At 50.4% G+C, this 23,842-nt stretch overlaps 1 protein-coding gene across 2 annotated transcripts in view; it reads left to right on the top strand.

The window, feature by feature from the left end:
• The first annotated feature begins 2,612 nt into the window (after window positions 1–2,612).
• LOC122377780 overlaps window positions 2,613–23,842 on the top strand; it is a 45,417-nt gene continuing 24,187 nt past the window's right edge. Inside the window, exons 1-10 of one of the 2 annotated variants that reach the window (XM_043358193.1) lie at window positions 2,613–2,814; window positions 4,843–5,445; window positions 10,008–10,451; window positions 10,797–10,903; window positions 13,654–13,791; window positions 14,728–14,949; window positions 15,922–16,665; window positions 17,482–17,648; window positions 21,144–21,263; window positions 21,752–21,938. In XM_043358193.1, coding sequence (XP_043214128.1) covers window positions 5,034–5,445; window positions 10,008–10,451; window positions 10,797–10,903; window positions 13,654–13,791; window positions 14,728–14,949; window positions 15,922–16,665; window positions 17,482–17,648; window positions 21,144–21,263; window positions 21,752–21,938 — 2,541 coding nt within the window. In that variant the 5' untranslated portion in view covers window positions 2,613–2,814; window positions 4,843–5,033. The remainder of the gene's footprint in view (window positions 2,815–4,842; window positions 5,446–10,007; window positions 10,452–10,796; window positions 10,904–13,653; window positions 13,792–14,727; window positions 14,950–15,921; window positions 16,666–17,481; window positions 17,649–21,143; window positions 21,264–21,751; window positions 21,939–23,842) is intronic. The other variant, XM_043358194.1, reaches the window with a different exon arrangement.

The raw sequence follows: 23,842 nt of genomic DNA, 5'->3' as shown, positions 1-23,842 counted from the left end.
CCTCTTCACCGCCTAGGGCTGTGAGTATAATCTCCCGGCGCTCTTTTCCCGCCCATCGCCTTTTATCCCATTCAGGACATCATGGCTGTCTTATGTCATCCTGACCTTCCGGCTTCCGTCGCCTTTTGACCACATAAGACATTTAAGACGCATAGCTCGCGTAATCATTTGTTAGCCGTTGACTGGATGGTGGTGCCCTCCTACGTCTTTTTTACGCCCTTTCGGTCACTTTACACTTTTAACCGTGTATTTGCTTAGTCAGACATGTCACTTGAAGCGCCCGTCGGCTAGCAATGTTATCAAATTCGGTGTTAACCCTCGCATTTGTGCGGCGTTTGCCAGCTTCTAATGTGTAGGGGGGGGGGGGTCGGGTCGGTTGGACCCCCCTCCCTTGCCGTTTGGCCCCTGATCGAGCTAGAGCTTCGCGGAAAAAACGAGCGTGCTGCCCGTGACGAGAGGAAGCCGATGATACCCAATTTTAAGGTCCTAGGTCATTGGTTGACCTTCCAGGTCAGGTCAATGACCCAAAGTCGGGAAAATCGGAACCTGTTAGAAAGTCGTAAAGTGTGGCTGCTATGGGGTTTTTCGGGGTGCTGATCACGAATATCGTGTTAGTTTTGATCATAGATGATGTCTTCATGAATTTAGACCAGTTCGGGGCAGGTCAGGTGAGGTCAACCAGGAGGCGTCGTGACGGGTATTCGTAGTAGGTACGTGTCAACCGCCTCTCACAGCTTCGTAACATGTTACGAAGGCACAAAAACTACTTCGTAAATGTTCAAATGGTTGCAAAATTCGAATTCAGCTCCAAAAACTAGCCTAGAAACATGTACAGCTCGAAAAAGTGAACCGAGGTCACCAAAGGTCAATGACCTGACCTGACTTTCAGGTGACCTTGACATCCACCCAAATGCATGGGAGCAGCATCAAATCTCATGTTTGAGCGTTTGAAACCACGAGAAGCTTGCAAACGCGCGGCTAATGCGAGCCGACATACGCCGAATCGCGATTCCGGCCAAACATGGCCTCGAGGAATAGGTCACAGGTCAAAGGTCACTTGGGTCAGGGCCATGAAATTTTCAGAGTAGGTGTCAAATTGATCAACGCGAGGGTACTGAAGGTTTCGTCGTGATCGGCCGCTTTTTGCGCGAGTTATTCGCGAAAAAACCATGGGGGGAGGGGTCCATCCGATCCCCCCTACACATGCGAGGGTTAATATAGGCTCTCACATAACGAATATCCATTGCGCCCCAAAGCGGCCTGGCGCCCCTACAGCTAGGCAACCACAATCATTTTAGGAAAATGACACCCCTGTCAGGGGTGTACCTAATTTTATATCTCCTTGTGGGGGCAGATGCACCCACAAGTCTTTTACAAGCGTCCTATCGAAAGCACGGCGCCTTTCGCATGCTTTAACGGCGTCCTCCTGACCGTCTCACGTTCCTGGATAATATAACGTTTTTAATAACTCGGCGCCCTTCTGGGAGAATGGTGCCCTTTTGACAGCACCGCGCCATTCGCATGGTCTAACCTCGCCCTTCTGACCGTCTCGCGCCATTAGGTCTCTGTCCACCGTGCATCCCTCGACTGTTCGGCGCCCTTCTGGCCTCTCAGCGCCCCAGTGGACCACATAGCATTTTCAATCACTCGGCGCTCTTCTAGGAGAATGGCTCCCTTTTCATGGTCTCACGGCGCCCTTGTAACCGTCCGGCGCCTCTACGTCCCCACCAGCTTAGCGCTTCTGACTGTTCGGCGCCCTTCTGGCCTCTCAGCGCCCCTGGACCATATAACATTTTCAATCACTCGGCGCCCTTCTAGGAGAATGGCTTTTCATGGTCTCACGGCGCCCTCGTAACCGTCTGGCGACTGGCATCCCTACATTTGGCCCCCCTCTACATTTTTTACGCCCTTCCGGTCACTTTACACTTAAAACCGTGTATTTGCTTAGTCAGACATTGCACTTGAAGCGCCCTTCGGCTAGCACTGTTATCAAATTCGGTGTTAATTCAGGCTCTCACATAAAGAATATCAATTGCGCCCCAAAGCGGTCTGGCGCCCCTACAGCTGGGCACCCTAAATCATTTTAGAAAAATTACACCCTTGCTTGTAATTGACGCACCCCCCCCCCCCAACAATCAAACAGCCTCGCGAGTGGCGAGCCCTGTAGTGGGCACGTCACCCAGAAGGGGATGAGCTGGGCACCGATCCACAGCCGGCGGTGTCTCTGCAGTCTGCACTGCCACTGGTCAGTGGTCTCACTGGTCTCTGAGTTCCGACCGTCACCGCGCCGGTCCAGGTATATCATGCAAAACTGCATAGGGAACGGTCGATCTCGCCCGGCAGGTGCTGTCCTCCCGATGAAACCGGCTGGCGGCGACCGTCCCGCTCCGCCCGCCCGTCTCTCGCCGTCGTGTGCCCCTGCGCAGTGCGACCGCTCACCTGAGACCCGGGAATCCCCGGCGCGCTCCTCGCGCGGCCGCCTGCGCTCCCCCTCCCCCTCCCCACCTCCTGCGGCGGTCGGCCGGCGCGGCGGCCCGTCCTGTGTCCTCCGCGTTCCCCGGCGCCTCTGCGGTCTCACGTCAGGCGAGAGAGCGCCTGCCCGCCGCCGCCAGACGGCGCCCGGCCGCCAGGCGGAGAGGTGCATTCCGTGGCCGCTGTGGTGTGGAGTGAAGTGATGCGTGACTTCGCACAAGCGTGCCGCGCAGATGCATGGTGGCGGTGCTAACGCAGTTGCAGCCGGGTAGTGTTGTGCCAACTATACAGAGGTCCTGTCGAAGCTGGTGGTTGTGTTCGACGGTACGGGTCTGTCAATAGGTAGGTACTCGGGCTTGTTTTACATAAACGTATTTCGACTGTCGTTGTGTTCCGTATGAACTAAAGCATTTCAATTTGAGCTCATGTCATGCGCGTGTTGTGTTACCTACCTACCGGAGCCCGGAGGAGGCCACGATTGAATGGGTGATTTCGGGGGCCAGCAATATCCTACTCCTACTCGTAGAAAAAATGAATGGAAATGAGCAAGACATTTATTTATTAGCAAATAGCATACGACAATAACTTCGTTCCGAATAGTTTCGGCATGGATGAATTGGAGAACCTTTTTCATCCATTCCATGGATGAAGGTTCTTTCCTTGGTTCTTTCATCCTGATCCTGATCCATGGTTTTGGTGTCGGTGTCTGCATTCGTGTGTTGGTTAGGGCCTAATTTAGAAGATGACATTTTATTGTCATCTTTGCCCCTGCAAACTAAAAAAGCGCTGTGGCATCATTCAAGAGTCATTACGGAAATATTTTCTATTTGATGCTTTGGAGACTAGGCTGTTGACCTCATGAGGCTCATGCTCAGATATCTAAACCTAACGGAAAATGGTCGTGAAATCGCTCCCCCCCCCCTGTCCTTTTCCGTAGATATCTCCTAAACGGCTGCAGATATCGCCTACAAACTTTCAGGACCCCTCCGGGCATCAATTTTACACATTATGACAAAAAATAATTCCAAAGGCTATTACAGGCTGGCCACAAATGACGTCAGAATGACGTCATGTTCTGCCATTTTCGACAAAAAAAGGTTTCGCGAGAAGAGCTGTCAGGCCTACAACTTTTAAGCTACAGAAAAATGTTCGAGACCTAAAAGGTGTAGAATTGATAGGGCTATACAATGGCTATATCGGATTTTTGCTTTTTTATTTTGACCCCAAAAATAAAAAAGTATTTTTTATACAATAGCCAACGAATCCCCAAAGTTTTTCGAATTTCGAAAAAAAACGGAATATGATAGTAGGTACCCATTGTCTTCTATCCGCATACCAAATTTCAGATCGATAGGTATCTCTTTTTTGGCCAAGTTATGGCGATAGGCACGTAGCCAGGATTTTGCTCAGGGATGGGCCACGGGTCGCGGCCTAGTGTCGTATCCCCTCCAAAAAGTAAAACTCCTCGGATTTGGCCGACTTTTTTTGGGAGTGTGGTGCAGCTGTTGTTGTTTATATTTATTTTGTATTAAATGCTATTTTATTTTTAGTCTTCAGGGGGGCATGGCCCCCGCGTGCTCCCCCTGGCTACGCCCCTGCGTAAAACAACTTCAAAAATGACGTCAAATTATCAAACTTTTTTTTTAAATTCTAGACCATGTAGCGCAAAACAAAGACCACCACTAGACTCCCCGTGACGAGCTGTATCAGTCTCTCGATCGATCCCCATTGTATGCAAAAATATCAACTTTGAAATTTGGACTAATTTGACCTGAACTTGACCTGACCTTCACCAGAACATACCCTCAACTGGTCCCAAAGGTTGCCCGACCCACATAAGCGCATTTGTAATGTACGATGGACCATAAAACATGTATCATACGACACTTGCATAGTGTGACTCAGTGACCTGACCTCTGTGACCTGACTTGGTATCAGTGACCTTAGATAGCAAAATATGTGTTTGATGGAGAATTCTTCATCGTTGATTTTCAATAACATACCTGATATCAATTTACTCGATTTCACAACACACTTCTTGAATTGCGTGAGATGATGTTTTTCGTATGAACGGTGAAAATGCGACCTTTGACCTGACCTATGACGTCATCGTCTGTACTGAGGTCAATGAAATTGGGGCACAAGGTAGTTCCCCGTTGGGGCTATCCAACGCCGCTTGAATTTTGAAAATCGGACGTTAAATTTCCGAGATCTTGGGGGATGGGTGCCGAAACGCCCCCTCCCCCTCTACGGGTGGTAGGTAGGGTCCGCCGATAGCCCTACGGGGTGCGGGCTAAAGAATGCACTGCTGTTCTGATAGCGCACTTAAATGATTCATTTGAAATAGTTTCGTGACCCCTCTGTTTCCAGGCGCCGGCCCCGGGAGCACAGCGACCCTGGCGCGCCCTCGGCTGGACATTGAGGCGTCTGTCGATCGGCCGGACTGACGCGTCACCTGCCATATCGGGGCAGGACCGCCGGCCGGTCGGAATTCCCGGCTCGGGGTCCTGTGGGTCGCAGCTGGAGTCGGCCAGGGATGCACACGGTCGCTGCTCAGCACCATGGCGCCCGCGGAGATGGCTGTCGTGCCGCTGCTGGCCGCTGTCCTACTGAGTCCAGTCCTCAGCCCTCCGGCGGCGGCGATGCCGTTGGGCGCGGCCGGGGAACCGGGCAGCGGCGAGCCGACCCCGCCGCCGACGGAGGGCTCGGGGCCGCCAGAGACTGCCGCCATCGACGCGGAGGATCGCGATGAACCGCTGCTGTGGGTGGAGCTGCCGTCCGCGTGGAGCGGGCCGTGGAAGGAGGAGGGTGCCGAGGCCGGCTCCGGTCTCGGCGAGACCACGCAGCGGCCGGAGCTCGTGGAGCACCTGGGCTCGGAGGAGGGCGAGCAGGAGCTGCAGTTCCATGTGGTGGCCAAGCAGACACGGAAGACACGGCGGCGCAACCAGACGGTGATTGAGGAACAGCCGGAAGGTGAGTGCACCACTGCTGTCCACCACGCCGCATTGTTTGCAGTTTATACGTATTTCGTCTTTTTCACCCGAATAGATGTGTACACTCAGAGTAGTATGGTACTTTAGTATGGTGTGCTCACGAGGTAGCTACCTCGTTAGCGTACGAGGGATAATTTGTTCATGTGTCATAATTACCTTACGCACTTGCACGCACAGGGCAGTAAGTTTATCCCGTTCCTGGATCAATTCGTTCAATTACTGTTGCGTGCTAAAATTGTTACTTCTTAACCCCTTTCATAAAAGATATCCAGACAACTAAGCATTGTAAGTAAAGCAGAACATTATGCAAATGCCGCGCTCGGTGATATGCGTAGCTGAGATACTGCACCGTCACTGTTCCTCGTCCAGAGACCGTTCTGGAACGCATGCTAATACAGGGTGTCCCAGAATTACCCGGACATTGTTAATTAGCGTATAAAATAAGGCAAACATGATTGCGCTTTTTTCTTTTTATTGTCATATATAGTCAACTAGGGTGGCTGTGAAATAGCACATGCAATAGATATGCTTGTTACAAGATCAGCCGACAATGATTGAAAATGCCAGCCATTGCTGGTCTCAGTTGTTTTACGGCTCTCCCGAAACTGGGTGAAGGCCTGTTTTCTTTGACCTGTTGCCGGAGGATAATACGATCATATAAGATAAACTTAACATCAAAGTGTTCCCAGGTCATAAGGCATTATCCCCCAAAACAAAAATTGCTGCCTACACCACTTTTGCCGCGTTTTTTACATCTGAAGTGGAGAAGCTCCATGTCTGAACATGGCGGGATCTTTGGCTTCCAACAGATTTGGTTTCCAAAACAAACCCGTTCATGGCCATTTGGTTTACGGTATCCAGTTTTTTTACTGGTAGAATATTACCGCAGTAGTACTTTGTGCTAACGGCTGTCTGGGCCATCATATCAAGCCCAATGAGTGCACGGTGGCTCAAAATGTCTCACAATTTGATTTTCGACGGGTGCCTGGCCGTCTCTGCTGTTGGGGCGTTGTAGCCATCTGACGTTCACACACGCCTTTTTCGGGCGGTTCAAATGACAGAATACCTTCGTTAGACCACAAAGTGTGCTTCAATATAATTTTTTTGTTGTATATGTTATATTTTGGGGATGAATTGTAGTGATTTTCGCTGCTTTTCCCGTAGTTTTCGCATATTTTTCAGGCGAGGGACCCCAAATTCCAAAATTTGGCGAAGATAGTGGTGTAAAGTAGACTGATGTTCTTTAGATAATCCTGATCTATCGTTTAGCTAGTTTTTAGCTAGATCAGTGACGTTTGTTGTCCATGACAAGCAACCACCCGTATGACAACTGGTGCATGGCCCTTTTTGGCCGAGCCCAAGCTTGTCAATCAGGTTTATCTCTTGCTCTCTCTGGCTTCGTTGGCTGAGATAATTGCGCTTTGCTCAATCCTAACTGCTTGCAGATGAGCTGCTGAAGCTCTCCAGCAAAAACCATGCCGAAAGTCCGTTTACAAAGTTGAAAACGGGAGTTGATTCACCATGGTTCCCTATTAGTGGCTTAAGCTGAAAACGGAAAAGGACTACTCTTACTTGACTCTGGATAATACTTGACTCGAGTCGTTACCGGTCACCAAAAGCACACAGTCCCCAAGCTCGATAGCTAAGGTATATCTTATAAAAGTATGATGCTTGTATATCATTAGAATCGAGCGCAATCGTACTTTTAGCCAGAAAATAAATGTCCGGGTAATTCTGGGACACCCTGTAGGGTTCTGTGCCGGGGACCGGTTAGCCGGCGCCCGCGATCTGCGATATCGGCTCGAGCGCTGGATCCGGCCGCGCGCGACACCGCCAGGTAGCCAGTGATTCCCCGCTGTTTTCGACTCCGCGCGGACGGAGGTAGGGGAGGGCTCTGCCCCGGCGACGCCAGTAAATCTCCATCCGGGGATTTCTTAGGACGGACGGAGTGCCCACTAACGTGAGGTTTGCCCGCAGATAACACATGAGCCGGAGCGGAGTTATTATTCTCCCTCAGACCTTAGTATCGCCTACCAAGCCAAGTCAATTGGCCCTTCGGTATGCCGTGTGCACGACTCCCAAATAATGGGCCATTTTATCGTTTTTGGTTTTGTTGTTAGTTACAAAGAGGCGTCAAGAAGTGTGTGCGTGTTGCGATCACTGGTGTCGTTACAATGGCTCATACAGATGCGCGTCTGGCCGCGCTCGGTGCCAGTCGTGCCTCGCTGCAGGAACAGTCGTGGTATGTGTACTTACGCTCCGGAACGGTCGGACCATTTGGACGCGCGCTGGCCTGCGGCCAATGGGCGCAGCCTCGCTTGGCTGACCCTGATGTTGAAGAGTGGGTCGTAATTATGTGCAGTGGAGCTGAGTAGCTTTTGCCGCTGAATAGTGCAAGGGCGATGTGGCTGGGTGATGCATCGAATCAAGAAGTGATGTTTGTTAATTAGTATATGAAACGAAGGTAGCATTTTTTTCACTAAGATATAGGGGAGAGTGGGGTGGGTTGTATCAGTTTTTACTCCGAGACCCATAACCTCGTAACTATCCGTGGTAAACTCATTATTTCCATACTATCTCCTTCCTTGATTCTTCGGCTTTTTTGTGCAAAGTAACTTTTCCGCTACCTCTACCAGTTTTTCTTCTACGGTCTGCCGAATAGAACAATGTTTTTGATACAACTTGCCCCATGGCTTGGGTGAGTTGTATCACATGGTGGGGTAATTTGTATCACTATTTCACGTTTCAGGGATTGTGCTTGCTACTGGTTTTGAACATAACAACAACATTAAATAGGGTTAATACAATGTAGGGGAGAGCGGGGCCAGTTGAAACACGGGGGGTCAGATGAAACATGGCTTTATTTTCAACAGTATGCAACATATGGCGTTGCCGACACCACTGCGCATCCGCGCTCGACCACTTCCTTTGTCAACGGCGTTTGGGCGGCAAGCGGACGGCAATTTTGATTTGACACTTGTTTTTGTGTTTTTAAGGGGCGTTTGGGAGAAATCGTTTTTATGAATATTTTGTGATATCTCATAAACCTTTGTTTGCTGAAAGAAGAACTCCTGGCTCCGGAATAACACCTTATTTGGCCCTTCATTCAGCATGATGCCGTCCCTCCAGCTCGTTTGACATGTGCTTTACGGCGCGTGCGAGATGGCGGGAGCGGATGGGGTCAATTGAAACGCTTCTCTGAGGGTCAGTTGAAACAGGGCCACAGGCCGTTTCAATGGACCCCGGTGGCCTTTGCAATGGTTATTGTTCAGGGGCTGTAACATTAAAGGAAATAGTCCACCTTTGAAATGAGCTTTTAAACTGAAATAGTAGTTTAATAGAGCTCAATTTTTGACCCCTTTTTCTCCAGCCTTTTGCTTGAAAGCACACTATAGCCTGAGATATTTCTCATTTTTCTCATCCGCCCATTTTACCATAGTCTATGTACTTTATGTCACCTATTATGAGAAACTTTGCACTTTTAGCTTTCCAATGACCTATTGAATGCAGCATTTGGAAAAGTAAACCGGACAAAATATCTCCTTTAAAAAGTGGCCTTAAAGAGGAAAACATCCCATTGTTAAGGATAGGTGCAATTGACCCCATGGGCTGGTTCAATTGACCCTCGCATCGGGGTCATTTGAAACGGGCGTAGAGCTGTTTTATAAGCATGCGTTTGGCAGCAAAATATGTTTGAAACATAATTTTACATATCTTAAAATAAAGCCAAAAGAGCATATTTTTTCATGGCATTGTGCATTTTTCGATATGACTACTAGATCTCGCTGTGCATGTCAATATATAAAAAGTGGTTCAACTGGCCCCGCTCTCCCCTATATGCTCAAAGGCTTCACTTTTATTAGACCAAACTTAGGTCAATCCGATCGAAACGTCGAAGCGAACGAAAAATAAACAGACTAGACGCAAAAGTGGCCCGTTAAGAGCAAAGAAGCCAACACATTGTGCCGAAATGGAACAAATATTGACTAGCTACCTACAAACGCGAGCCAGGGCTTAGCTTTCGCGATCAAAAGCAACATACCCATACATACCTACATACATACATGTTACAACATACCCCACCCGGCTCTGATACAACATGTACCTCGCCGCCACCTTGGAAAAAACATCCTCGTGCTCAAAAACAGTGGACAGCTGGAGAAATCCATTTTCACTCACGCAGCCTTAGAACCTACCCTCACCACCGCTACGGATATCTTTCAAATTCGTGCACATCTAAATGCCCAAAACACACATTTTCTTGCAACTTTTTTTTTAGAATGACATTAAAAAAACATAAAATCGGCTCTCACCTCGAGACGCGTCCACCCAGCCACACGACAGAACAGGGAAAGATGGCGCCCGGAAAACCTCGTCGGCTGGTCGTGTCACGAGCCCCATCTATTGGATAAGTTTGGCACAATTCGCCCTGATACAACTTGGACATGATACAACTCTCCCCGTTCTCCCCTACCTGGGCTTAAATACCGCAATTTATCAGTGGATTTAGGACTACTTCGAATATCATTGGGTTCGTTACAGGCACTTGGCTTTCTGAGAGTGCTACACCGTCTGAAAAAGACACTATCCTTGGTCTACGAGTGTCGGTGCTTCTACGGACCCGGAAACCTCGACCGCAACAGACGCGGACCTCATCTGAAACAGACGTGCCTGAACATCAGACGCCGAAAACAAAACCAGCCACCGGGAGGTCGTCTGCAGTACCGGGTCCATCTACAGGTGGGACCACGGCCTCCCCCTCTGACGGCCGCGCCAGGGGCACCGCTCTGACCGCGGCCCCCAGCACGGCGACTGAGTACCGGGCGGGCCCCGGGCCGACCACGGAACCAGCTACCGCTGCTGACACGGCGCTGGAGACCAGCCTGGCGGGCACGGAGACCGTCACCTCATCACAGGCGCCGCCCGCTGCTCTGACGCCCCGGCCCACCCCTCCGCCAACGGCCGGCGGCGCGGCCGGGCTGCCCGGTGGGTACACAAGGGTGTCGGATTATACTGGCAGGGTGGGCATAACCTATCATCACTCGTCTTAGCGGTCATGAATTGGAAATAGATCTGCAGAAAATAGGCGGCGGAATGGGGAGGGCACCGGGGCAGATTTTGGCATTTTAACATTAGCCCTATGTGCGTAGCATGGAAAGAATAGGACCAAAAGTCGGCAGTCCCGTGTTCCGCTGCTACTGCTGCAGAAAAGATATTTCGCCTATCAATGTTTATGCAGTTGGCGGTCTTGGTAAATAAATAGATAGTACCTTCATATAATGGTTAAATTCATATAATTATTCAAGAGCTCAAAATTCGCCCCCCCCCTAGCAGGTGAACGGGAGACCGACGGGAGCAGGCTGCGGCAGGAGTACTGCCGAACCACATTCATCTGCGTGTTTCACGGCTGGGCTACCGTCTGCGTGATCGTGCTCATGGTAAGAGGGACACCCGACACCGTGCCCCGGCGCGTCGCCCCTGGTATGAGGCGTGTGGCTCTCCTGGCAGAGCCGCGCTTTGGACGGGTACTGGGGAGGAAAGCAGAGTGTGTGCAATGTGCATGGAATGAATGTATCAGGGTGATAACAAGGCTTTAAGCCAGGGGTCGGCAAATGGTGGGGCATGCCCCCTTTGGGGGTAATGGAGCCCTTTCGGTGGGGGTAATGAGGGATTCTGAGAAAACCTATCTTTTTAGAGTTAGGGGCTCCATTGATGGAACCATCGTGACTGTTGCATCCCAGGGTTCAAAGATTAGCCCAGGCACAGCACACATTGATAAGATATCAATTTTCACGTAGCTGCTCGCCTCACCATCCCACCGCGGTTCCGTACAGTCGTACAAAGCTGCAATTTTTAACCGTCGCCCATCTGTTGGCGTTTCAACAGCCGCTAACGTAAGGGGGAGGAGTCGATCGGACCCCCGCGGCCTCTCGGACTCTGAGATGGAGCTGTGCATAAAAAACGAGCGTATTACCCGTGACTATAGGAAGCCGCTGCTGCCCATTTTTAAGGTCCTTGGTCATTTCGTCTCATTCCGGAGGTCAAAGACAAGTTTCGAGAAAATCGGGACCCGCTATAACTTCTTGAAGTGAGATTTTATGGCTCAAGATGACCTCCAGAAAAAGCTCATAAGCCAATGATCATTAGTCCAGAGGCCAGTTTTACCGACAGAAAAATAGCTGCCTGCCGGAATTTTTCGCCTTAAGACCGCTTCACATACGGAGCGTAAACGGTAAAGCCCTATCCACTTCCATGCTCATCGCGCTTACGCTCCGTATGTGAAGCCAATGATTACGTAAACGTAAACTTTAACGGTAAAACCCTATCCACTTACATGCTCATCGCGCTTACGTATGTGAAGCGGTTTTTAGGCAAAAACTCCGGCATGCGGCTATTTTTCTGTTGGTAAAACTGGCCTCAGGAATTCCCGGGCAGGTTAACCCTCGCCCCGTTGGGGGGGGCCATTTTGGCCCCCCCCTGTGGTTTTTCCTGAATAGCAAGAAAACGGCGGCGCGCAGCGCCGCCAAATTTTCAGTACCTTCCCGGGCATCAATTTGACACCTTCACACCAAATTTCAAGTCTTAGGTCACCTTAGGTCAGGAGTTATTGAGGTCAAACTGAGGTCATGTTCGAGCAAAAATGGGCAAAAAACATGCAATCTTGAAACGCTCACCAAATCTACAGTTATCAAGCAATTTCAAAGTTCTTTATATGGTCTAGTAGACAAAAAGCGGCGCTACAAAACTGCTATCTCGGATTTTCAAAATTTTTGGTTTTTGACCAAAAAAAATTCAAAAAATTGATTTTTTTTAGAAAAACTTTGAAAAAATCCGAAAATTTTTCGAATTTCGAAAAAACCGGAATATATGTGGTAGTCCCAGCGCTCTTCTATATACATACCAAATTTCAGATCGATATCTCGTTTTTTGGCCAAGTTATAGCGAAAAAACTGTTCAAAAATGATGACGTCAAATTTTTGAACTCAATTTTTAGCAATTCTAGACCACGTACGGCAAAACAAAGACCACCATTGAACTCCCCGTGACGAGCTGCATCGATTCGATACCCATTTTATGCAAAAATATTAACTTTGAAATTTGACCTAATTTGACCTGACCTTGACCTGACCTTGACCTGACCTTGACCAAAACGTGATCTAAGCTGGCCCCAAAGGCTGCCTGACCCATATAATCGCATTTGTCATGTAAAATGGACCATAAAACATGTATCACACGACACTTTCATATTGTGACCCCCCCGTGACCTGACCTCTGTGACCTGACCTGGTATCAGTGACCTCAAATAGCAAAATATGTGTTTGAAGAACATTTCCCCATCGATGATTTTCAATGAAATGCATTTTACTCGATTTTACAACGCATTTCTTGAAGTGCCTGTAAACGGTGAAAATTGGACCTTTGACCTGACCTGTGACGTCATCGGTTTGACCTAGGTCAATAAAATTGGGTCACAAGGTAGTTCCCCGTTGGGGCTATCCAACGCCGTTTACCGCTTGTCGCTATGTTGCGTGGTTCTCGAGATCTTAGGGGGGGGGGGCCAAAATGGCCCCCCCCCCAACCGGGCGCGTTGCTCGGCAGAGCCCAACGGGGCGCGGGTTAAGAAAAAAATGATTGGCTCGAGGGTACAATTTGGTCGTGATCCAACGGCTTTTACGTGAGTTTTTAACGAAAAACCACCCGCGCCCCTATATGTACGAGGGTTAAATGGGATATACTAAATGCTTTGTGGAGGAAGTGTCATGTTTTAAATTTGATGCATTGGAAATGCAGAAATACCCAAAGAGTTCCAGAAAGGTATGGAATCTCAGTAAACTTGGTTGTGACAGCAATGGGGTCTGGTAGGTGGGGGTAATGGCCCTGCCTGGCGCCTAAAAAGGGGGCACAACCCCGAGTGACCTGCCGACCACTGCTTTAAGCAAACCCCGTGATAACGAACGAACGAACGAACGAACGAACGAACTTGATCGAATGAATGTTAGAATGGTTCAAAGGATGAACGAATGAACTAACCGTGTCAAACTTAGCTTGTTTCTCATCTCCAACCCGACCCTTACAATGACTGTAACGAGTGTCGTCAGTGTCGTAGTCTAGCTCTGTAGACCGAGCGCTGTGTGCCCTCACCCAGCCTAACCTCTGGCCGTCTCCCGGTGTTTGCTGTGCGCTTCAGTTCCTCGTCCTGCGTACTGTGGTCAACAACTTCGGCAGCGCGGTGCAATGGTGCTGTCACCTGCGCTCCCGGCACCGCCGCTCGGACGTCATGAGGGCAGTCGACGCCATCAACATCGGAATGGACAGGAAGTCCTGGGTGAGCGTACCGACATGGACATGACTTTATTGTATATCACATGTTGTTCTACAAAGGCGTGTTATGTTGATGGAGGTATCTGATATTATCTTGGATTTAATACCGTGTATAGACGTTAAATCTGGCCAAAATTCGGTCGATCGCCGTCAGTCATATGTGTTACTCAGTGATTCGGGTGGTTTGAGGCGTTAAGTACAAGTTTCAATTAAAGTTAAGTACAATCGGCCAAGCCGTTCTCGAGATCTGGAAGTGGCACCCTGCAAATGCCGCTATTCGACCCCTGCACGTGCGCACGTGCAGCAGCACCCCAACTGTAGCACATGGATGTGCATCGACGTTATTGTATGCTGCCGATGTAACAGGGCGGAAAATTTGACACAAATCGTTATGGCGCCTGCATTTGCCAGTTGCATCTGTCAGTCAACGCTAGGCTTCTTTGTGTATTCAGCGTGCGAATGCTGTGTCGTAGTTCATGTGTGATGCGCGCGCCATATGCTAAAATATTGCTGGTTTGGATGCTGGTGCTAACACCTGCACTAGCATCTGTGTCGCTTCTAAAAAGCCCGAATTTGAATTGCAGATTTTATAAGACTGCAGAGTGTTTGCTACCGAGAAGTCTCCCTTGGAGCGCCTCTGTAGATTATGGTGATTGGGCAGAATGCGATAAACTATCGGGAAAGTAGCAAACAAAGAAGATAATTTAATATAACTGCACTCTCATCAGAGAGTAGATTGGAAACGGAATAGTCAGCGATAACAAATTCGACGATATAAAAATTGTGACAATGGCATAACATGCAGATGCTGGTATAGACGAACCATGAGACTTAAGAGTTCTATGAGTCATTGTTTCGACATGACACCATTCTGCGGAAAAGTATGCGCATTAACATTGCACGTCGGCCTAACCGGCGCCATGTCCCGCGCCTGCCGCAGGCCAAGAAGTCGCCCTGCTCGCCGCAAATCAAGGCCGAGATCGAGAGCCGGCTGCGCCAGCTGTTTATCCGCTGTGACGTCACGCTGGAGATGGTCGGCAGCCTGAGCTCGCGGCTGGGCAAGTCGCTGAACGCGCGCCCAGAGGCCGAGGACTCGCTGCAGGAGTACCGCTTCACCGAGCCAGTGCTGGGCGCCGACGCCGACTTCATGGTGGTGCTACAGGTGCGGCCGAGAGCACTGGACGGGTGTGCTGACTGCTGTCCCCCCGCTGACCTGTGCTGTGACCGCACTGACTGTGTGCTGTGACCCCGCTGACTGTGTGCTGTCGCCCCGCTGACCTGTGCTGTGACCCTTCTGACCGTGTGCTGACTGCTGTGACCCTGCTGACCGTGCTCTGTGACCCCGCTGACCTGTGCTGTGACCCCGCTGACCGAGTGTTGTGACCATTCTGACCTGTGCTGTGACCCCGCTGACTGTGTTGTGACCCCGCCGACCGAGGGCTGTGACCCTGCTGACCGTGCTCTGTGACCCCGCTGACCTGTGCTGTGACCCCTCTTGATCTGTGCTGTGACCATTCTGACCTGTGCTCCATCCCCGCTGACCGTGTGCTGTGACCCCGCTGACCGTGTGTTGTGACCCCGCTGACCGTGTGCTGTCACCCCTCTGACCTGTGCTGTGACCCCGCTGACCGTGCTCTGTGATACTGCTGACCGGTTGGCTGGGAGGATGCCAGAGGATGTAGCGGTAGCGATATTTGGCGTCACACGGGGATCGACTTCACTGATAATGGCGTGGTGTTAGGCCTCTTTAATTTTGTTTGCTGAGGTTGAAAGACGCGTCAACTTTTGGGTCATTATGTGCCCATCACTTTGACATTAAGAAGCGTGAGTGATGCACTAGATGGCTGATGCATTGTCTGTCTTGTGTCAGTGGTCGGTAGGTACTTCCTGCCGCAGTGCCGCGTATGAGGTGTGCCGTGTTGGTTATACTGCCTTCCCCGGCGCTGTGTTTGTCTCTGCAGTCGGTGTCGTGTACGAGCTGCCGTATCCGCCGTGTGCCGATCATGTGCCTGTGTCTGTCTGTCGTGTACGAGCTGCCGTATCCGCCGTGTGCCGATCATGTGCCTGTCTCAGTCTGTCGTGTACGAGCTGCCGTATCCGCCGTGTACCGATCATGTGCCTCGTGTGCCGGCAGGTGCCGATGGCGCCCACCACGGCCGGTGGCCGCGAGCTGCCGCGATACATGCTCGACGGCGTGCCGCCCTACCTGACGCTGTCGCCCTTCACGGGCGCACGCGCCGCGTCGGGATCGTCGCTGGCGCGCCGCTGGTCGCCCGGCACGCCGCCGGCCGAGGCTGCGGCCGGCTCGGAGGCCGGTCTGGAGCTGCACTCGTTCACGGCCCGGCCGGATACGGCGCTCAGCGTATGTCCGCTCACCAGCTCACCTTCACTGCCCGCGGCCGAGCGGAGCGGGGGCCGAGGGGTGACCAAGGCTGGAGGCGGGGATGCCGGCGGCGGAGACAGTACTGGAGACACGCCTGGGGGAGGGGTGACCAAGGCTGTAGGCGGGGCTGTCGGTGGCGGAGACAGGACTGGAGACACGGCTGACGGCGGCGGAGATGGGGCTGTCGGTGGCGGAGACGGGACTGTCGGTGGCGGAGACGGCAGAGACACGGCTGCCAGAGACGGGTCTGCAGACGGCGGAGACGGGGCAGGGGACAGGACTGCCGGCGCCGGAGCTAAAGCTGTCGCCACCGGGCGGTTCCGGTGCACCAGTCTGGGGACGGACTGCGCCGGCGCCGCTGCCGCTGTCGGCGGCCTGCCGCCGGGACAGCTGGGGCCTCCGGGAGAGAACGGCGTCAGCGATGGCTCGGGAGGTCTTAGAACGGACCCGGACGGAGAGACAGCGACACTGCGGCGCTCCGTCAGCCTCACACAGGTGAGAGCGACAGGCGGCCTCACAGAGGTGAGAGCCACAGGCGGCCTCACACAGGTGAGAGCGACAGGCGGCCTCACAGAGGTGAGAGCGTTAGTCAGCATCACAGAGGTGATAGCGACAGGCGGCCTCACACAGGTGAGAGCGACAGGCGGTCTCACAGAGGTGAGAGCGACAGGCGGCCTCACACAGGTGAGAGCGACAGGCGGTCTCACAGAGGTGAGTGTATGACGCTCCGTCAGCCTCACAGAGGTGAGAGCGCGGCGGGTAGGGCACCGTCGGAGGACCTAGTCTCGTCAATTAGCTAGAAATAGAGCGAGTAGGTAATTAAGATATGGATCGATGAGTTTTGTTGAGCTCTTTGCTTAGTGCTTTCTGTCAGAGACAGTTTGTATCACTGGTGACAGTTACAATGCTTAATTTGCATCTTTTTCTTCATCGTTATCATTTTCATAGTAGTTTCTTTATAGCCAAGGAACTCCTGTGACAAATCATTCGATATAACTTTATTCCCGCAATTATCCATAAATCGTGACGTTTCCTCTCCTGAATTCAATTCCATAACTCCAGTCGGAAGTCTGGTCACAATTCACCGAAGCTACTTAGACCTGTGACCTCGCCCTGGGTGTGACCGTGTGACCTCGCCCTGGGTGTGACCGTGTGACCTCGCCCTGGGTGTGACCGTGTGACCTCGGCCCCGGTGTGACCGTGTGACCTCGCCCTGGGTGTGACCTCTGATTTACCGTGTGACGTCGCCCTGGGTGTGACCGTGTGACCTCACCCTGGGTGTGACCGGTCGGCCGGGTGTGGGTGCCGCAGATGCCCGTTCTGCTGCGATTCCCCACGCTGGAGGCCTCGCGCCAGGAGAGCACACCACCGGGGTTCGCGCACGTGCAGCTCTTCCTGGACCGAGTGCTGCCGGAGGACCGCAGCTGGTGGCGAGACGCCATGAGCGAACCGGTCGGCGGGGCGCTCTACCTCTCCAGGTAGGCGAATCTACCTCTGTGTGTTCGAGAATCCACCTCTCCAGGTGGGCGAATCTACCTCTCCGGGTGAAACTTCACCTCTAACCGGGTGACTTTTGACGTCTCGATGTGTTTGTTCGTTCATAAAGTTGGGACAGCACCTACTGTGAATGGTCGCGATAAAATGCTTAGAGACAGGGGCGTCGCCGACGGGGGGGTCGGGGGGTCGTGACCCCCCCACTCTTGAAAACTGGGGGTGTCGACCCCCCACTTTTTGCGATGCTGAGTATGCTTTTTTAGCTTTTATGTCAGTGAAGCAGGCGTCAGCAACACCAACAAATACATCAGATTCAAAATCGCTTCAAGAGCTCCCTAAAGCCAATTAGCCAATTACCTAAAGTTCAATTAGCTGTGGGCGGGGAACACCAGCACAACAATGTTTTTAAGTAGCCCCCATCCTAGTACCTTTTTATCCCTCAAAGGATTGGACGCGCCAAAACTGCCCCGAGCGTTCGTCTGATCGTTTTAAAAAAATGGTCGCAGTCGATTCGTCGGATCAGTACCTAACTACAAAACTACAAACTAGCCTCAGCCCCATGGCTACCGTCACAACTAGCTGTACAGTGCACATGTAGGGGAAAGGGAGTCAGATGGAACCGTCTCGGGCTTTCGCAAAGAAGTCGCGCAAAAAGGAGCCGATTGCAACAAAACTTCCGGTGCGCTCGAGTTAATCACCTACTTAAAATAAATCGATATCCCTGATTCAAATAAAGATGACCCGAGTTCACTTTTTCATAACGTGCTTTTAATTGATAGGGTAGTTTTTGGAGCTGATTTTGAACTTAGCGCCCATCTGAACATTTAAGAAGTAGTTGTGTTGCTTATTCATATAACATGCTAGGAAGCAATCGGTGGTGGTCATCCACTATTAGGTACTGGTCGATCTGACCTGACCTGATCTACCCCAAATGCATGGAGTCATCATCTTCGTTCAAAACTAAGATAACATTCGTAATCAGAACCTCGAAAAACCATCACAACTTACATTCGTTAAGTTCCAGCAGGTCCCGAGTTTCTCTACTTATTGGCGATGACCTGAGTCCTGAGATGACCCGAAAACTTGTAAATGGGTATCATCGGCTTTCTCTCGTCACGGGCAGTAGGGTAAGGGCGGGTAAGAGTACGCGGGCGATAAGAGTACGCATCAGCTGTTTCGGTTGCTTAGCAACGCGGGTTTGTCGAGTTCATGAAGTGACATGAAGCCGCCAGTGCGTGCATGTCACCAACGGAACGTGGGCGTTGAGCGGCGACGCTGTTGAGTTTAAGGCGATGAATATTATTTTCGAGCGTTATGATATTATTATGATATGGTACAATAATTTTGATACTTGGCAGTTGAGATAAGGTACATTTCCGTGATTGTTGTGGGAAACTTGTGAGGGTATCTGGGGAAATACTGTACAGTGCAATATTCTGTTTGCGAAGTTTTGCACAACGTTTCGGGGTTGTTTTGTGCGCGAATTGATGTACGGTAAGAGGACGCACTGTTCAGGAGGGTAAGAGTACGCAGAATTATACATTAAATCGAATATACAGAAATATAGAATTATTAATCTATCGCTCAATGACGATTGTTTTGTAGGTATATCATCAATGGAGCACTGTGATGCAGATGCGTACCCGAAATTCTTCCAAATACGAGCTATTCTCCTTTTTGATTGTGCATTTTTTTTTAAGAAACACGCGACATGATTATTTCCTGATTTATAGACTTGAAAGATTTATTTTGTTTTTCTTTTTGGATACTAGAATTAACTTAAATGCCTTCTGAGTTTGAAGTTAAGCATTTGGACAGTGCAAGCTGCATAGGTGTGTTTTCATATGCTTGCGTACTCCACCCGCCTGGCGTGCGTACTCTTACACACCCCATATGGTAAGAGTACGCAAGTGCAACGGTTCAGAAAATGTCAGTTTTAGACCACTTCCATTTACGCTGAAGGATTGTTGCCCCATGGGTTGATGGCTAATTCAATGAACTTTAATATTCCCTATTTGCGATTTCTTTCCTTCAAATATTAAACAAATGAGAGCAAGAAATCCACTAAGTGCGTACTCTTATACGACTTCACCCTATGCTCTTTTTTCCGCAAACCTGTAGATCGATCAGGGGTCGAAAGCATGCCTCAGCGTTAGTTTAGTATACGTTATACGTTAGCGACTGGGAAACCGCCAATAGAAGGGCTACAGTGAAGCAGAAAACTATTCGATAGCTCTTTTAACGCTCTTTCGCTAGCTTCGCGTTAGATTTCATCTCAGGTCTATGTTTGGCCCATAAGAAGGCAAACAGCTAACTGGACAGATTCTGCCGAAACATCTGCTTTGCAATAACTTTCGATTCCGTGAATTTGTATGGTATGTACATATGTTGTCTTGTCACCACCGTCTTGATCTCTTTGAGACGCGTCACATGAGTTAAAATTTGACCATTCAGAATTAACGTTAAAACGACCTCAGGTCAACGTTATGTCCTGATCGAAAAAGGACCTCCTGCTGCATATGAATGGATCCGTGTTGTTGAGCTGAACAGTGAACACCTTCCAGGTGCTGTCATCGCTCTACCGCGTCTTCGTCAAAAGTTGTAGAAAAAAATGCTGGTGGCCATCGATGGACATTTCCACTAATGACCTTTCGAGTCATCATTCGCCATAAGTTGCACCCTGTCCCTGGCAATGATGAGCTGATTTGTCATGGCTCCAAAAATATTTTGCGTTTCTGACGAACTTTTTCAAAGCAGTAGGCATTCGTGCTTTTTCTAATTTCTCATTATTTTCTAATGATGAGGTCACGTATTTGACCTGCCTTCAGATCATAGATGTAAATCCTCAGTTAGAATCATGAATTGCTGACACGTATAACCCCATACATTAGGTACCTATACAGTGTACCAAATTTCGAAGTTATGGAAGAAAAGCTACAAGAATGGCGAGAGGGGAAAGTTTTTATAGAGGTATACCGTATAACTGAACTTGACATGGCGACCTGACCTTAAGTGACCAGTGATAATTTTTACGCAAGTGATGTAGGTAGGTATACCTACCTAAAAGGTTATACCAAATTTGGCGGCGCTGCGCGCCGATTTGTTACACACGCACACACACACATACGCACGCACAAAACTGGGAAGTGTGGCAAAAAAAACCCTACCCATCGGGTGAAGACTAGAAACCCGACCCCCCCCCCCACTCAAAAATCCGTGGCGACGCCCCTGCTTAGAGAAGACAAATTATCCCAGTTGTGGTTTATGATGTAGTGGGTTACAAATGTGCCGTCCATTTCGTCAGACTTGCACTGTCCGATCTGATTTTCTATGCAGCCAGCTCGTGGTAACTGTTAACTAGTTGCAACTGACTGTTGATAATCCTAGGACCTGCGAGCGATTGGAATGCTAGCTCGCTCGTCCACCGTTATTTGCGGCTGCTAGCCCTAAAGTGTCCCACGACTTTCTGTGTTTTTCAGTAAGAAGGCGCGCCAGCTGATGCGCGACATGTTCGAGAGCCTGCAGCTGACGGTGGAACAGGACCGCCAGAGCATGTCCATGGTGGACAGGTGTCTGGCCGACTACCGCGGCGAGCCCAGGTAACTGTTCACCGCGCTGTCCAACTGGGACGGCCGGCCGGCCCTTCTCACCGCGCTGTCCGACTACCGCGGCGAGCCCAGGTAACAGTGAGACGGCCGGCCGGCCCTTCTCACCGCGCTGTGTACCTACTTCATTTGATTATTTGAAATTGTCTAACTGGCATGTCTTGTCTATTTTGATGAGGCGTGCCCGTGTTTAACCTTTTCATCAAATATCATCCTGTCCTCGTCCCTAGAGCATTTACTGAAGGCATTAGGTGGCAGCCTCAGATGCAAGCGCTACTCTGGTATTCTTCTCGCACGCGGCTGCAAAACGCTCCCATATGTACCCAAATATCCGCTTCACACTAGGTGCCAAACTCGCACCGACCGGCTTGCGAAAATGGCATATGAATCATATGTTTGCGCTCAAGTTTGCCGATAACTCACTTCCAACACGTTGTGACACGCCACTCATGCTAATGTGTCCGCCGGACGGTGCATTTCAGCTATGACAAGGACGTCAAGTCGCGAGGGCCGGCGGTCACCCTGAGGCTAACGCAGACCGACGACCGGGCCATCGCCAACATGCCCTTCTTCCAGAACAGCTGCTGCCACTGGCTTTGTATCTGCTGCAGCGTCATTCTGCTGCTGCCCTTCTGCGTGTGGATCTTCCTCACCGGAGGCTCGTGGCCGGTCAGTGAACTCCACCACCTGACGATTTTCACGACTTTTTCACACAATATTAGTTCAGCTCATCAGAGGAAATCACCATGCAGGCGAATCATCGAATTTTTCAGAAGTTTTGTCAGGTGTTTTCAAGTTCGCTGGCATGTTTACCTCAGAAAGTACTCCGAACATTCCCAAGAGGGTCAGTCAGTGAATGATCGATATCTACAGGGTGTAACGAAATTATCCGGACACCTTTCGTCGCGCTGTAATTAAGAAGCAAGACAATCTGATATTTTCCCTTTTGAATGATTATGTAGCCACCTTTCATAAGAGCGCAGGTACAAATTTCTGGAGCATTCCAGCCACTGGGTTTTCCAGCACAGTGGGTTTCATGTAGAGCAGCGCCTTACTAACCTGTGCCCACAGCTGGGCGGCGCTGGTGGCGGGTGTCCCCTCATTCATCTCCTGCTGGACAATAGTCCATAAGATATCGATGGAATTGGGATGGGAACTATTTCCAAGCCATAGCCCGTTAGCCCAGAAGAACAATAGGTCCTTTCGGCATCACGTCTCATACTGCTAGGGACTTGAAGGTGGTGCGCCGCCCCGCATGAAGACTGCGCGACTTGAATCAGGCATCAGTACGCGTTCAGAAACCGAGCCCTCCTGTGCCGTCTGGTTCAGTGGCTCCAACCAATCGCTAGCCATGATGTTGCACCGGTAATACTCGTCACTGATAGTGGTTTTCTGTGGCGTCATGAACAGCTTGAATATTGCACAGCAGCTGAACATGCTCCAGGTCTGAATTTTGGCCGGATGTTTGACGCCGGCGACGGCCGGCATGTTTGAGCTGCTGGCAGCCCACACATGGCCGATTTGACGGTTCAACGGACATCGCAGCTCGAACAGCTTCCCATCTGACCAGGCCAGCTCATTCATGTCTTCCTTCGACCAGTGGACACGCCCTGGCCTGAGGCCAAACGTGGTGGACTGGTTGTTTTCCCGTCAATTTCATTGGCTTTTTCACTTTGAAGAGCAGTAAAACCAAGCTAAAGGGCGGGTAACGGTGAATCATGATGTGGGACCTCTTATTATCTGCCTTGGTAAGAATTCGAGTCAGTTTGCGGATTAATTGGTGCCGTTTCCTTGTCGCTATCCTGACAACTCTCCTCACCACTTGGCAAAGGGCGCCCTTCGCGATCGACGCCGGGCTGAGTCTGCCACCAAGTCCAAGCTTATTACGTCTCAGGCAGATGTGCTACTGGCTGCTGCTGATGTCCAGCTGCTGACAGACCAGCTTCTGGCTCATGCCACCATGCCACCAACACGTAGCCTTACTACGAAACGAGAGACTGAACTCCCTTCTCTCCATTGCCTTAAACGAAAACTATCAAATGAACCCGTCGGCGACTCGACTCTTACTCAGAGCAAGAGTCATTTCGCAAGGTCAGGGTCACTGCTGAGTTGAGAGCAGCTATCAGAGGTATGCATTCATCCAACTTTCCAGCTTCTAACATTAAAAAAGAAACTTTGCGAGCAGATATGGCGAAAAAATAGATGTCCGGATAATTTCGTTACACCCTGTATAGCCGCAACTGAAGTTCGTATGATCGAGTGTCGGCCTGTGTGCCATGCCGTTTTAAACGGACGATGTGAAATACCGTGTATGCAATGCCAACATTCAGATGGCATTGCTAGATTGGGGAAATACCGCTGTTCACCAGAATCTCAAATCTTGTCCGGTTGCGCAATATTTGCTAACCTTCCGGCGATTACGTGACAAAAGATCGTAAGACAAAAGATCGTATGGAAAAAGATCGTACGAAAATGATCGTAAGATAAAGATCGTATGTTGTAAAAGATCGTACGGTAAAAAGATCGTAAGCAAAAGATCGTAAAGCAATTGATCGTATGCAAAAGATCGTACG

The sequence above is a fragment of the Amphibalanus amphitrite genome, unplaced genomic scaffold (genome assembly GCF_019059575.1).
Source record: "Amphibalanus amphitrite isolate SeventyFive unplaced genomic scaffold, NRLGWU_Aamphi_draft 000050F_arrow, whole genome shotgun sequence".
In the NCBI taxonomy this organism is placed as follows: Eukaryota; Metazoa; Arthropoda; class Thecostraca; order Balanomorpha; family Balanidae; genus Amphibalanus; species Amphibalanus amphitrite.
Note: the sequence above shows the minus strand (reverse complement) of the source record. Positions and strands in the feature narration are given on the sequence as shown.